Source organism: Mirounga leonina, unplaced genomic scaffold (assembly GCF_011800145.1).
Source record: "Mirounga leonina isolate KUSES-001 unplaced genomic scaffold, KU_Mleo_1.0 Mir_174, whole genome shotgun sequence".
Lineage (NCBI taxonomy): Eukaryota > Metazoa > Chordata > Mammalia > Carnivora > Phocidae > Mirounga > Mirounga leonina.
Genome location: NW_023270451.1, coordinates 25,219,701 through 25,235,732, shown reverse-complemented (window position 1 = coordinate 25,235,732; position 16,032 = coordinate 25,219,701). Strand labels below are relative to the sequence as shown.

The following is a 16,032-nucleotide window of genomic DNA, read 5'->3' as shown; positions in this document are numbered from 1 at the left end:
AATACATTGGGCCCAAGGACAGACCTGGCTGAATGTCACATCAGTATCTTCTTTTTGATATAATTAAACATGTCACATATAGTCTAAATAAGTTTCCCTTTCCCCAGAGTCATACGGTGATGATATAAAATAAACATCATCTTTACCAGCCTTCATACCTAAAAAGTGTGACAGTCAAGACACATTCATTGTGACAGCGGAGCTGTTACCTTCTGCTTATGCATAAAGCTGCCTACTGTACTTTTATTTTTTTAAGATTTTATTTATCCATTTGACAAGAGAGAGAGAGCACAAGCAGGGGGAGCAGCAGAGGGGGAGGGAGAAGCAGGCTCCCCGCTGAGCAGGGAGCCCCATGTGGGGCTCCATTCCAGGATCCCAGGATCATGACCTGAGCCGAAGGCAGATGCTCAACTGACTGAGCCACCCAGGCGCCCCCTATTGTACTTTTCTGTTCATTTCAAGTATGTACCAGACTCTCACCATGCATTTCCACTTGATGTTTCTTTTTATTTTTTTTTTTTTTAAGATTTTACTTATTTATTTGAGAGAGAGAGCATGAGTGGTGGGAAGCAGCAGAGGGAGAGGGAGAAGCAGACTCCCTGCTGAGCAGGGAGCCTGACTCGGGGCTTGATCCCAGGACTCTGGGATCATGACCTGAGTCAAAGGCAGACACCCAATGGACTGAACCACCTAGGCGCTCCTCCACTTGGTGTTTCTAAAGTTCATGAACACTGAAGGCTAATTAACTCTAATTAGAATCTTCCCTTTGGCTGCATGCCCAAGGATGCATGGCTTGTATATTTTGGTATATTTGGAATTTTAAGGTTTATACCTCATGAGTATTGTTTGGCTTTTTTATTTCATTTTCTTTATGGTCCCTACCCCAGGGGATTTCAACAAAGGGGTAGCATTGGCTTTAGAAGAAGATCGTTATCTGTTCATGTGAGATGACAGGATACTGGGGTGGTCTAGGACCAATCACTGGTTCAAAAACATTAATTGAACATTTTCTATGTGCCGGGCATTGGGCCTGATGCTCAGGATGAATCGATGCCCAAAGTCTAATAGACAGCCAGAATGTGGTGGGGCACTAAGAACTAGATCTTTATGAATTAAAGTTAAGATGACAGGAAGCCTATAGAGGAGTAAGCTGGAAAAACATGTAGGGCCAGACTGTGAAGGGACATTAGCGCTAAGCTAAAGGGCTTCAGCTGGAGGCTGTCAGTGATTCCCAAAGTGTGGCCCCCTACCAGCTCTACCAGCCTCACCTAGGAAGCTATTAAAAATCCAAGTTCTTGGGCCCCACCTAGACCTAATGAATCAGTAACTCTTAGGGTGGAGGCCAGTAATCCTTGTTTTCACAAACTCTACAGATATTTTTGATATATACCAAAGTTTAAGAACCATTGCTCTGGTGATAGAAAACCCTTGGAAGGGTTTATTTTAAAAACCCAGTTTTAGGGGCGCCTGGGTGGCTCAGTTGGTTAAGCGACTGCCTTCGGCTCGGGTCGTGATCCCAGGGTCCTGGGATCGAGTCCCACATGGGGCTCCCGGCTCAGCGGGGAGCCTGCTTCTCCCTCTGACCCTCTCCTCTCTCATGCTATTTCTCTCTCGCTTGCTCTCTAATAAATAAATAAATAAATAAAATCTTTAAAAAAAACAACAACCCAGTTTTATGGTGACATAATTCACACATCATAGAAGTCACCTGTTTAAAGTATACAAGTCAATGATGTTTAGTATTTTCACAGATTTGTGCAACTATCAACACCACCTAATTTTAGGACATTGTCATTGCCCCCAAAAGAAACTCCTTATCCATAATAGTCACCCAACCTCTAGTCACTGGCGACCACTTATCTACTTCTTGTCTCCGTGGATTTGCCAATTCTGGACATTTCATATAAACAGAATCACACAACACGTAGTCTTTCATGGCTGGTATCTTTTACTTAGCAGTGTTGTCAAGGGTCATCCATGTGGATGGGGATGAAGGAAGGCACTTGTGGTGATGAGCATTGGGTGTTGTATGTAAGTGTTGAATCACTAAATTCTACACCTAAAACTAATATTACACTGTAGTTTAACTAACTGGAAGTTAAATAAAAACTTTTTTTAAAAAAGGGGGGTCATCCATGTTGTATTAGAACTTTCTTTGTATGGCCAAATAGTACTCCATTGTAGAGATACACCACATTTTGTTTATCCATCTGTTCACTGATAAACTTTTGGGTTGTTTCTACTTTTTGGCTATCATAAATACTGCTGTTATGAACATCCATGTGTAAGTTTTGTGTGAACACATGTTTTTATTTGTCTTGGGTATACACCTTGTCCTTTTTAAGGACAGGAGTGACCTGCTCAGCTGAGGGTTTCAGTACATGACAGCTTGGGGCAGTGCTTCTTATTCCTCTGCCTCCACACCATGCCCATGTCCAGAACACTCCATCATCAACTGTACTCTCATGATTCCCTTTTTAGATAGTGGTGTGGGGGTAAGAGGTGGGCTGTATAGTTGGGAATATGCTCTTCCTTACATGCTAGCATCTCTTTCTCTTGTCCCACAATTGAGAATCTTGCTAGAGATGGATATGAGCAGAAATAAAGATGTGAATTAAACTATTATAACAATTTAGGCCACGGGTGAGGTGAATTGGAACCAGGGCAAGTTTAGAAGGGATGACTTGTTGATTCTGAACTATTATCCTTAGTATCTCATAATCTTCTTCTACCAGTCTCCAATTATACTGCAAAGGCAAAGTAATATAGAGAGCAACCTTCTCTTTGGTGTGAAATATTATTTTTCTTTTCTTTTTTAAGATTTTATTTATTTCTTTGACACAGAGAGAGAGAGAGAGTAAGAGAGCACAAATGGGGAGGAGGGTCAGAGGGAGAGAGAGAAGCAGACTCCCTGCAGAGCAGGGAGCCCGATGTGGGGCTCAATCCCAGGACCTGGAGATCATGATTTGGGCCGAAGGCAGATGCTTAACCAACTAAGCCACTCAGGTGCCCCGAAATATTATTTTTCAATACTGATCCTCTGCTGAAGGGAGAAAAGCTACAGAAAAGCACAGCTTCTCAAACTTTTTCTGCAAAACCAAAAGCCACCCTGAGCACGGCTCATGGCCCCCTCATTTTAATGTTAGCATTTTCACTTTGTGACACTTGAAATACAAATGATTTCTGAGACAAATTATTTTTTGGTAATTTAATGCAAGATTGCCATGTGTTGTGGTCCGGTCTGCTAAAAGTGGGAGAAGTGAGAACATTGGTGTCTGTGTTAGTTTCCTGTGGCTTTTGTAGCAAATTATCACATTCATGGCTTAATGCAACACCAATGTATTCTTTTGCAGCTCTGGAGCCCAGAGGTCTAAAATGAAGCTCATCAGGCAAAAACCAAACCTTGACAGGGAGTCTAGGGGATAAACCATTTCCTTGCCCTTCCAGTATCTAGAGCCACACTACTGTGTTCCTTGGCTCATGGCCCCTTCCTCTGTCTGCAAAGCCAGTGATATGCATGTTTCCTCTCTGACTCTGTCTGTTCTGTTTCTGTCACATGCCTTTCTTCTCTTCTGTCTACCAACCAAACTTGCCTCCCTCTTATAAGGATATTTATGATTGCATTTAGGACCCACCCATATAATCCAGCATAATCTCCCCACTGGAGATCCTTAACTTAATCACATCTGCCTAAACTTTTTTTTTTTTCCTATATGACATTCTCTGGGCATTAGGACCTGCATATCTTTGGGGGCCATTATTCAGCCTGCCCCAGTATCAAATCAGCAGAAAAGAGGCTTTGCCCTTTTCACTACTTCTGGATCCATTCTTGTGCATTCATGAACTGATTTATGGAAAAGAGAAGCGTACTTGGAAAAGCATACATTTCGTGGCATCCTTTTGCTGGGCAGACTTAGACACTTGTACCATCATGCTAGGAGGCCCCGAAGCAGGAGGCCCCGGGTCCTGCTGCTGTGGCCACACAGCTCAGCAACTCCTGCTGTCCCCACACCGTGTGAGGTGGCCGGGAAGCAGCTCTGGACGCCAGGCCAGACACCTTGCTTCTAAGCGCCTCCTTCAGCTGCCCCACATCATGAAATCTCTCCCAGCACTTCCACACATCTCTGTTATCTCTTTTCCATATTGGTCTCCAAATGCTGATCATGGAATTGGCCTTATATTAACCAGAGAGGCACATATTCGCCTGTGTGTGTATGTGTGTGTTGGCGTGGGGGTGGGGGGCTGTAAGCCTAAATAAGACCGAGTTTAGTGTGCATAGTGTCTAGACGACTTCTACCAAAAAGGTGGCCAGTTTCCACATCCACTCCATTTAGTTCAGTTTGATAAGCAGTGCCCTGAAATAGGTAACTCAGGACATAGAAAGACAAATAAGATGAAGTGCCTCTACTTTGAGAATTTCAGTAGGACAGAAAGACGTGCACAACCAAACCCGTGAGGAGACATACACCACACGAGAGGTGTGGGCTGATACGGGGGTATTACTCGTGGTTGGGGTGAGCTTGGGTCAGGCAAGACTCCTTGGATGTGTTTGATGGGCTAGGACTGGCCCACAGATGGGATGAGGGTGTTCGGGGAGGACACAGAAGGTCAGGACACAAAGAGAATTCCAAGCCAGGGAGCTGGGAGATGAGTCAGAGAGGGAAAGGCAGAAAGCAAAGCAGGCTTGCACGAGTAGAATTTCTGTATTTGATGGATTTGGTTCTGAAATTGCTAGCAGGTGGAAAGTAGATATAAAGTTAGGCCCAGAGCATAGAGACTTGGGTGAGACTAGAGATTAGAGAAGTGGAGATTATCCTTAGAAGGTCACCACTGATGCCATGGATGTGGACAGTATTACAGAGGATATTACCAAAACAAAAGTAAGGACCACGGCAGACTACTTGAGGGCACAGAGGGCACCGAGAAAGTCACTAGAGAAGTAAAAAAAGCAAAAAGTGACAATGGCAGGAGGGAAACCAGGAGCCTGCACTGTGCAGGTGGCCAGCAAAGGGAGCATTCCAGAGTCCCCTGTCTCTAGCAGAGGCAACTGCCATAAAGCTGACCTTGTCTCTTTGTATCTATCCTTTGTGCTGCAAGTATATCCAAATGCCACGCAAGATTGTCATGAAATGTGGCAGGTTTGACAGAAGGCTGTTTGGGCAGAAAAAGTTAACGTGTACAACTGAGTTGAGCTGGCGAAGCCCTTTGAAGCCATGATGGTCTTTGCACTATGACCTATCAATGCATTTAATTCTAATGTTTATACTAAGAACAACCTTATTATTGGAAAATAGGACCAGATTCTGCAATCAGATAGAAGATCATAACAGCAAGCACATGTGTCCATGAAGCAATCAAACAGTCCAGTTAAGTGGCTTGACCGTTGCTGAGATTATTTGTAAATCTTCACGTGCTAATTGTTCAACCATGTTCATATCTTCTTGCAGATATAAACCAAAAATGGAAGCAGAGACTAAAAGTTTAAGGAAAATGATTGGGGGAAAATAAGCCCCAATTGAGCACATTTGGCCGTCACTGTGGTGAGCTGAACAAGGCCAATTCTGACATTTAGATTTGTCCGATTCTTTCTAGTGACTATCAGTTACCTCTAAAGATTAGAAGTTGGTAGAAGTTACTTGCTTCCTCCTAGGCAACCTTGCTATCAGGTGTTATTATTTTTTTTTTTTAAGATTTTATTTATTTATTTGACAGAGAGAGAGGCAGCGAGAGAGGGAACACAAGCAAGGGGAGTGTGAGAGGGAGAAGCAGGCCTCCCGCGGAGCAGGGAGCCCGATGCGGGGCTTGATCCCAGGACCCTGGGATCATGACCTGAGCTGAAGGCACACGCTTAACGACTGAGCCACCCAGGCGCCCCGTCAGGTGTTATGTTTTAATTAAAGCAAATTTCAGACAGAATTCTGCCCGATGTTCAGCTATTCATTAACAAGAAGGCACAAAAACATGCATTAAAGCATGGTCCAAGTTCCAATTTTGTGGGTTTTTTTTTTTAAGCACTCTAACAAGCGCATTGCATAAAATGATTTCTCTGAGACAAATACAACAATATCTTCATGATTGAACCAGTCAACCTTTTAGTCAGATCAGTGAAGGGACTCTTCATGATGGGTTGAGGGGAGGAGGCACCTGTTCTGAATGAGTTCTAGAATTAGGGTGCTCTAATAAAAGTGCTTGGCTGACTCTATAAAAGGGGGTGAAGTACCTGTATATCATTTCTAACTATGACAGTTCTGGAATACCTCTTATTTCCCCAAGTATAAGTTGTTCCTATCATCCCTCTGGAGCAAATTCAGATGGGAAGAGTTGAGGCATAGGTCTTTGAAGTATGGACCACTGATCATGGTATTTCAGATATTACCTCAGCATCCCTAGAGCATAAACTAAATTGCATATACACATCTTCATGATACTGTCTAAACTAAAGCATATGAAGGTAAATTACAGAAAATATAACAATTATCTTACTTTTTGCATGCATAGGGAAAAAGCCAATGTGGCAGATTGAATAATGCCCCCAAAGATGTTCATGTCCTAATCCCTAGAGTCCGTGAATATTGCCTTCTATAGCAGAAGAAACTCTGCAGATCTGATTAAGTTAAGCATTTCGAGATGGAGACATTATTCTGGATTATCTGGTTGGGCCTGGAGCATGATCATGAGCGTCCTTCTAAGAGGGGGGCAGAAGGAGAAGAGACTATGGAAGAGGTGATGTTATGGTGGAAACAGGGATGGAGTGGAGGAAGATGGAGGAAGTGGCCCCAAGCCAAAGAATACAGGTGACTACTAGAAGCTGAAAAAGTCAAGGAAACAGATACTCCCCTCGGAGGCTCCAGGGAAAACCAGCCCTGCCAATACCTTGACTTTCGCCCAATGAAACAGATTTTGTACTTCTGATTTCCAGAACAGTAAGAGAAAAAATTTATGTTGTTTTGAGCCACTAAATTTGTGGTAATTCATCACAGTGGCAATAGGAAATGAATATAGCCATCAATATTAATGTCAGCAGAATTTTGGTCCAGCTCATGGAAGTTTCCATCGGAGCCGTTCTGAAAACCCTTGGCGTACATGGCTGACACTTCTTAGGTTATTAAAAAAGACCCTGTGTTGCGGGCCATGGAGAGGAGGAAAGGAAAAAATGGGGCAGGTTTTAAACCATTTTTAGGAACAGACTCAAAATCAGTCCCTGAATCTGTAAAAAGTAAATCATTTCTCTGCCTCTCACTGGGCACAATGGGACTGGATCACCATTTGAATGAAAATCAAGAATAATGAAGCCACATTGTTCCATTTAAGCCCATTAGGACTGTATTCTGGCCAGGTACCAGGTGAGCCTGGGCTACACTCCAGCGGAAGTCTCGCCCACTAACACATAACCTACGCATTGATTCTATTCCCAACCGAATGGGCTACTTTAACTGAACAAGCATTATGGCACCTTAGCCCACATTAGAAAAGGCTAACATCAAAATGGGACATTAAGTTAGAGGAATTCAATTCCACAAAGGAAAGGATTTTTAGAAACTGGAGGCTCTTGATTTTCAGGCTAGAGATGGAGAAACTGCTTGGCTTCTACTCTGAGCCAAGACAGAACTGAGGAAAGAAAGTCAGCAGAGTCTTTGGAGGAACTGCCTTTGGAGAGAATTACTGTTGAAAGCTTCGCTCTGAAATCAAATACAATCGGAGGAGTTGGGGAAGGATTGCAAAAGCCTTGGTTTTATCATTTACATACTTGCCCCCAGGTTATTCTAGCAATTTCCTAAAACTATGTCTAGCTCTCTCATTACCTGGCTCAGTCCTGTGCACATAGGCACACCCTCAATGGCAGTTGCTAGTTAGACCAGGAGAATGTGATGATGGGAACTCAGGAGGAAGGGGACAGGTGCCAAAATGCCGGACCATTGCGTTGTTCTAGGGTTCTCTGGATAAACACTTTCTATCTACATGGTCAATTTATATGTACTCCATAGGCCACCAGGAAAATACCATTTTCCTTCTAAAGTGAATTAGCTGTGTCCATGAAGCCTAAGAAAATAATCCCTTTCAATACAGAAGGGTTCCTGGATTTGAGGCCAGAAACTTAGATAACTATTCAGGCAGGTCACCATGGCTTGCTAACTCTGCCATTTACCCACTAAGTCAACATCTTAATACAGCACTGGCTTCTTTCTTCGAGCTGCTTTTCATTCGAAGGCCTGCTTCAATAATCCTGTACTCCCTACCTTCAAAATTTATATTCTCTTATATGACAGTAAAATTATCAACATCAGAAAATTATCATTGCTACACTGTTTATGGACCCTATTCATTTTGCTAAGTGTTCTATTAATTCTTTTTACTTTTTAAAATACTTTTTTTATTCTTTAGTAAGAGAGTATTTATATACAGAAAAATTCATCCTTTTAAGTGTATAGTGTTAGGAGTTCCAGCAAATGCATAGAGGCCTCTAATGGTCTGGGCTAAGGAAGATTTCCTGACCCTTCCTCAGTAGTGGGACATCTCCTTTCCCAAGTAGTGGGACATCTCGAAAGGTCTGGGATCCATGCCTGCAAGTTTTATTCTGTTTCCTTTCCCCAGCTGCCATGGGTCATCTGTGCCCTAAAGCTGACAGTGTTTGCCGTACATTTCCAGCAGCTTAAGATTTTTGTCCTATAGGAGGCTTTGTGCCTTTCGCTGGGGGATTAGCTACTTCCCTTCCCTGGGCCTAAACCACTGAGGAAGCTTTGGGACTTGCCCTGTCCCCAGTCTCTCTTATGAGCACTGGTGAGGTCCCCAAAGGGCCCATGAGTGGGTATAAATTCCCCTGTGTCTAAAGTTCTCAGGGGTCCTGTCCTCTCACACAAGCCCACACTCAGCCTTTAGCAATTAAGAATTTTAGCTGAATTCTTCTTACCAGCTTGTACGACATCCAGTGTTTCCAGCAAGTAAGTAAGTGCCCATGTCCTGTCTCTCCTTAGAGGATCCTTTGTTTCCTTAGATTTTGAGTCACGTGGTTGTCCTGTGACCACAGTTCTATGATGCACTCAAAAAAAAGTTGGGCTTTCATAGAATGGTTAGCATTTTTTGTTGTGGATTTAAGAATAAAAGCAGCCTTTTCTAGTTTCTATACCCTAAAGGGAAGGCAGAAGTCCATTTTATAGTTCTGGATCATCTGTGAATTTGATTTCTTTCCTTACTCTACTGTAACTATCTGAAAAATGAAAATAATCACATCTGCAGCAGGATGGATCTAAGGGGAGATACAGTGGTTGAGAAGCTGGGTTTGAAATTTGGATTTAATTATACCTTCATATAGACAGGTTCTCTCCTGCAGCTGCTTCTGACCCAGGCTGAAATAATTGTGTCTCTTCTTCCTGACACTTGTAAGGAAAAAAGTATAATTGGGTAGCATTCACCTCTGCAAAATTAAAGAGTTTGCTCGCTATTAGTCAGATAGCACACCCTGAAAGTTGTAGGAAGACTTCCAAGTATTTTGAAGGGAAACTGACAATTAAAAAGAAAAAAAAAAAAGGCTTTTGTAAAGGGAAACACAGCTGCCTGGAATAGCTACAGTGCGAACAATTATATAGAAAATGTCTATAATGTGAAATGATACAAAATAAATTCCTGACCAAGGAGCTGATCCTAACAGGCTAAGTGGCTACTTTGAGGTCTTCCCCTCAGGGCACAGCAGTGAAGCCATGGTAGATTTTAAGTTTGCTAGGAAATTTGTTAATTTCTTAAAGGAAGCTAGTTAGTCACAAACATTTATTCGACATCTGTATTAGCTGTTGTAGGATCCAAAAGGTTGTAAAAGAAACAATTATTCTGAATAATTGTCAGAACGGTGTCAAGTTCTTTCTGGACCTACTTTGTCTGAGGGGACAATTCTCAGGGACAATTCGCCATCACACCCCAGGCCCAGCTGCTCTGTTTGTCACTCCGTTCTGTCCTGTGGGTGGGGACAAAGCCAGCGATACAGCCCCTCCTAGTGCTCTTTTATGAACCTTTAATCCCCTTTCACCTGGCTGCAAAACCTCCTGACCCCCCAACTCAGGTCCCAGGGGTCTCAAGAATCTCCCTAACAACCTCACACCACCTTTCAACCTGGTCAAATAAAGATGTCCTACTTCACCTCTGAAAAAAACCAAAAAACCCAAAAACAAAAAACCCCTGAGAAAATGAATTTATGCCAGTGTCATTTACTGACACATCTTTCTTAAGAGGACAACTTCCTTATAATTTTTGTTTTTTATTTTCGTTTTAATTAGAACAGAGAATGGCCAATTCTCAGGCAGGTATCTCCCAGGTATCATCCTTCATGCGACTCTGTGAGCTAGCCACCCAGTCTGTATATAGACAGACCCCTCCAGCCTTCATATCCTAGATGAGGCTGCACACCCACTCTCAGAGCATGGTTTTCAGCAAGTGTAATGAGGTTGGTCTGTGTTCCACATATTCCTGTATCCCTCTTCACACCTATGTTAGCTGGGCAATCTTTGGAAACAGAACAGATTTTTCCCCCTCTCCTTTCTCCTGCTTGAATCTCTAGCTTGGAATTTGCATGTTGATGTACTGTCTCCAGCATATTTCACTGGCACCAATCCCTATCCAAGGTTCTGGGGCTTTCTGTACCACTGTGTTTCCTGGTGGGAAAAGACTATTCTCTCTTGACTGTGAACTGAATAGAGAAGACCAGTGATCCCTGCCTGTCTCCTGTCACCACTGAAGCAAATAATAGAGGGGGCACTTCTTCAGGGGTGAGTCTCCTCAGATAGGCCTGAGACATCCATGCACAGCACCGCATAAACCTTGACCGTGGGCCCACTGTACCATGGCATTGTGCTTGGCTCAAGAGTTACCAAGGTGAAAAAGACCATCAGCGAATGAGTTCTCTGCAATCTGACCTTTGTAAAGAACTTGGTCTGAGTCCTCTAGAGCCGAACTGAGGAAGCAAAAAACTGTAACCCCATACTTGCCTTCCATTTAGAAATACAACATGGCATGGGGCGCCTGGGTGGCTCAGTCGGTTAAGCGTCTGCCTTCGGCTCAGGTCATGATCTCAGGGTCCTGGGATCGAGCCCCGCGTCAGGTTCCCTGCTCAGTGGGGAGCCTGCTTCTCCCTCTGCCTGCCACTCCCTCTGCTTGTGCTCTCTCTCTCTCTCTCTGGCAAATTAATAAAATCTTTAAAAAAAAACAAACAAACATGGCAGAAATGAAAAGGACCTAAATAAAATTCAGCTAAGTCAACCCACTGAGAGGGGCTATTGATGGATGCAAGAGTTGAGCACTTCATTTCAACAGGAGTCTCCAATTATATTCATCCTATGTTGTACCCTTCTGTGTAAGATTTGTTTTAATGAAAATTTCCCTCCTAGGGATGTGTGCAAGTGTGCAAAGATATATAAGAGAATCTTCACTGAAGCATTATTTGTAATCAGGAAATACTGGAAACAACCTAAATGTCCATCACTAGGATAATGGATAAATTACAGTCTAGTTATTTAATGGCATAATGTACAGCAGAGAAAATGAACTAGAACTATGTATATGCACACAGATATATTTCAAATAGATAATTCTGAGATTTAAAATACAAATTGGATACATAGATATATCACTTATTTGAAGTTTAAACTATTAAATGCTGTCCATTATCTTAGACTATATATGTGTAGTTAAAGCATAAAAACACGAATATGAGTGATGCATGTCAATTTCAGAGATTTCCCCTCTTCTTAGGGGAAGGGGATTGAGTATATCAGGGGTTACAGGGGTATCTGCACCATTTCATTTTTTTAATATGGTGGTATATAGGTGAGTGTTTGCCTTTCAGTATAAATTTTATGTGTCTGAAATATTTCATTTTAATACTTTTAAAAAGAAAGGGTTCTGCTGATTTTAAAAAGGTTTGAAAGCCAATGAACTAGGAAGGGGTGGCTGAGGAATGCGGATACTCAAAGTTACAACAGTCTCCAAGCAGGCCTCTGAGACCCCCTCCAGGCTATCCTTCAAAAGCCCATCCTGCCTTCTGGAATAGCGGCTCTCAAGCCCTAGCAGGCCTATGGCAAAATGCATATTTTACCCTGACCCCCATCTCGGATTCTCATTTCGTTGTCTGAGGTTTTCATTAAGCATACCAGTGATTCTAGTAGGTGTGGTCAGGGTACCTTTGAGAAAGATGTTCAAGGTAAGCAAATGAAATCTCAGTAGCTCATGGGTCTACAAACCTTTGCCACAGACTTGTTGCTAACAATGATTTAGAGTTAAGCCATGTCAGAACTATGACTTCGTATACTCAACAGGGATTATTTCTGTTTCCCACTCAACATAATGAAAGCCCTTTAAATCAGTGTGGTTTTGGGGGCAGGGGTCGGGGAACAGGAGAAAAAGTTAAGGTAAAGGAGGGGGCAGTTAAAAACAATGCAATGAAAACATTTTTATTTTCTGAATTAAGGAGGTACTAAATAAATAGATTCATGGTACCAATTAGCAGGACTGGAACTAACAGTATATGGTAATTATATAAACAGTTCCTTGGCATTCATTTGGGGACAGATGCTGTTATATCCCCTTTTCCTCCTTTATTAAGACAACACATGTTTTTAGCATATCAAAAATACAGAAGAATGTAGAGAAGATTATAAAAATCACCATTAATATCACAACTGAAATAACAGCTGCTTGTTATTTGTGAACTGGTTGACATAATGTTCACAGTTTGAAAATTGGCCAAGGTGGGAGTAATTACACCACAGAAATAGGCAAATGCTGTAAACCAGCTCCTTACTTCTACCCCAGATTCAGAAGTTCAACTTTTACTAGCAAAGCAATGAGCCCATCTGACATATACATTTCCTCCCAAATTTAGATAATGCTACAATGTAGTTTTGGGATTGCAAGTGTGTATCTGACAAAGAATTTTCTGAGTTATCTTGGGAAATTAATGGGCTGATCCCTTTTTCATATTGTGTAGGGGGAGCAAGGACCCCAAGGCTTTCCAGGGCCAAAGGGCTTGACAGGCCGTGGCCTCCCTGGCCAGAAGGTAAGTTATTTTAGGACCTTAGAAAGATGCTTAGGTTTAGGATCTCAATAGCTTCACGTGAGCTTTGGGAGAGCTCTCATATCCTTATAGCTCTTGGAGGAAAAAAATCCATTTGGAAGCAAATCCTTATGGATTTCCTTTCCTAACTATAAACATGCTTAATTTATAAATCTTGTTTTCTTCATCCTTGAAAGCCAGCTGCTAAAGGAGTGAATCCTTACAACATACCCTGTAAAAGACACCAGATAACTGCTCTAAAATTTTATAATAGTTGAACTTCCTGAAGACAGTGAGCTGTTCTGATCATATCTCAAGGTCTCCTCACCTTGAGATCTCTGGTTCATCATGAATTAGATCATGGTACCTGGGGGGAATGTAAATATAATGACCCCCATTTTTTTCCCCGTAGTATATTTGTGTCAACCAGAACCACAGGTCTTCAAGAGATACCACTGGGAAATTAATTAAATTTTAGAGTTTTTCTTATTTGGCTTCAATATTTACATTCTAAACTTCTCTTTTCACTATATTCTAAAGGGAGAGCACGGAGAACAGGGTGCTATGGGAAAGAAAGGTGGTAAAGGGGAAATTGGAGAGCCCGGATCCCCAGGAAGACAGGCAAGGAGTGATTTTTAAAGTCTTACTGTAATTTTATACATTAACTACTTCCAGCCTATATTGACTGTTACTCTTCTTCCCCTAAGCAGGGGTTACAAGGACCAAAGGGAGACGTAGGACTTACAGTGAGTATCCATCCTAGAGGGTAATTGAGGGTTTGTGCTTGCAAAATTATTCCATTCATGTTTTAGCTTCAGAAGAATGAATTCTTTTGACACAGAGTTCCAGCTGCTATTTAATGATAGCACTGCTACAAGCTAGTGTTGACTTAGATGCATGAGGTAATTGATCTGAGCGTGAGGGAGAAAGAACACCAGGCAGCCCTCACCCAGCCCTGTGGTGGTGTGTGACCCCCGTGACCCCTGGCAGACAGGGTAACAAGGAGGTGAGCTGTTGAAACAAGTGAAATGTCCAAATGACTTCTACTTTACACGATCCTTCACATTTCCAAATGGGGCATTCGGTTTCCTTGAAGTAGATCCTTTAGGAAGTGCTCTCAGGAGAAGAGTCATCACAAAATGGGGATTACTTGAATGTACTAGTTCCCTTATTCAACAAAACCTATGAGGCATTGGCAAACTTTTCCCTATGTTCCCTACACTCTTGCAAACAAAAAGCTGAAACTCTTCAAAGTCTCACAGGGTAGGAAAGTTCTAGAATTTCTATAGCAATGTCTATTTCCTCCTTTCTCATTGGAAGGCACTACATCTTCTGGAGTGGAGAAGCAATGGGAACCTTCTCTTTTATCCTCCTTCGGATTTTTCAGTGGGTCATGGTCTGGGGATGCTGACCCTATGTGCTGTGCTGAGCAAATCCAGGCGTAAGGGGTGGGAGTTCAGGTGGTGAAGGTGAGACATGAGAGCTGAGCATGTGACAAACAGAACACACACTTTTTTATGGTCTGTTTGCCTTTTCCTCTTCGTTCTTCCTCACCACAAGTCAGATAGCCCCCCAGATGCCTATGGCGTACGAAAGAGCTACATACACATCAATTCCTCCCCCAAAGTAGCAGGAAGAGTATCTGTAAAATGCCCAGAGGAACAATCCCCATAGGTTTATACCCTCCCTCCTATCCCAGTATGTGGAGAGGGCCTGCCTTCCTTCATCCATTCATCTGTTCACTCATTTCACCAACATTTATTGGGTACGTATTCTGGGTCAGGCTCTGAGATAGGCAGGGGAGCAGTAGAGATTAAGAGACTATGTCTGTGGACTCAAGGAGCTCATAGCCCATTAGAAAGAAAGACAAGCAAAGGATGTTTACCTGTCATTTGATAAATGCTATGATAGACGTAGATAATGTGGATTGAGAGCAGACAAGAGGATGTCCGATGATGTTTGGGCCCACATTAGGCTTTAATTGCTTGAGCAGAAGTTTTTTTTTTTTTTTTAATTCATGAGAGACAGAGCGAGAGAGAAAGGCAGAGGGAGAAGCAGTCTCCCAAGGAGCAGGGAGCCCGATGCGGGACTCGATCCCAGGACCCTGAGATCACGACCTGAGCCGAAGGCAGACGCTCAACCATCTGAGCCACCCAGGCGCCTGAGCAGAAGATTTTTAACCAAGAGGCAGAGATCTTAGAAATGAGGATGTCATTCTACCGACCTTGGCTTTCTAGATTCTAGAAGAGGGACTAGCAGGGAAGGATGACTGGAGGAAGAGCGAATTTGCCTGCAATAAGAATCTAGTCTGTGACTGGTCCTGCGTTAGGCTCCTTCACCTCTGGTGCTCCTTCACCTTACCTAGTACTGCAGGGTGCCTGAGGGCTCATGTTTTAGAGCCCCCACACAGGACCTATAGTGCTTCTTCAGCCGCACCCCTTCCCCTGGGTGAGAGTCCTCAGAGTCGAGGAGAGTGAGCACCCTGAGCACACGCCCGCTCTGTTCTACACACTGGATACACAGGATCCCCAAATTGCCTGCCTAAATGGCCCATTTAGAAAGCTGACAGCACTGGCCTGTATGCATGGGTCCCCCCAGAGGGTGGGCAAGGGGCAAGTGTTCTCAGGGAATTTGGACAGAGTTCAGAAGTAAAGACTTCACGCCATGAATGCTGGCCCAAGCCCCGTGCAGTGTAGAAATGGTGGGGACGGGGTGCAACGAGCAGGGGACAGGCTGCAGACCACAGCCCTCCCTTGCCCAAGAGTCCATGTTAATCTACAGGATAGCTCCATGAGGTAGGTACTATTATCTCTACTTCCATGAAAGACATGCTAAGTCAGAAAAGTCTGGGCAATATGCTTGAAGTCGCCTTGCTAGCAAGTAGCAGAGCCCTTGTAGCTGGAGTTGGCTTGTCTGCTGCCAAATCCAGTCAGCTCCCCCATAAATGCTGTTCTTAGAAGGCCTCTTCCCTCTCCCCACCCATGTTCTCTCCCTGA

At 43.1% G+C, this 16,032-nt stretch overlaps 1 protein-coding gene across 1 annotated transcript in view; it reads left to right on the top strand.

Moving 5' to 3' along the window:
- Positions 1-16,032, top strand: part of COL28A1 (collagen type XXVIII alpha 1 chain) — a 161,530-nt gene that overhangs the window by 123,377 nt on the left and 22,121 nt on the right. The window contains exons 28-30 of the mRNA XM_035020613.1: positions 12,971-13,039; positions 13,577-13,657; positions 13,747-13,782. Coding sequence (XP_034876504.1) covers positions 12,971-13,039; positions 13,577-13,657; positions 13,747-13,782 — 186 coding nt within the window. The remainder of the gene's footprint in view (positions 1-12,970; positions 13,040-13,576; positions 13,658-13,746; positions 13,783-16,032) is intronic.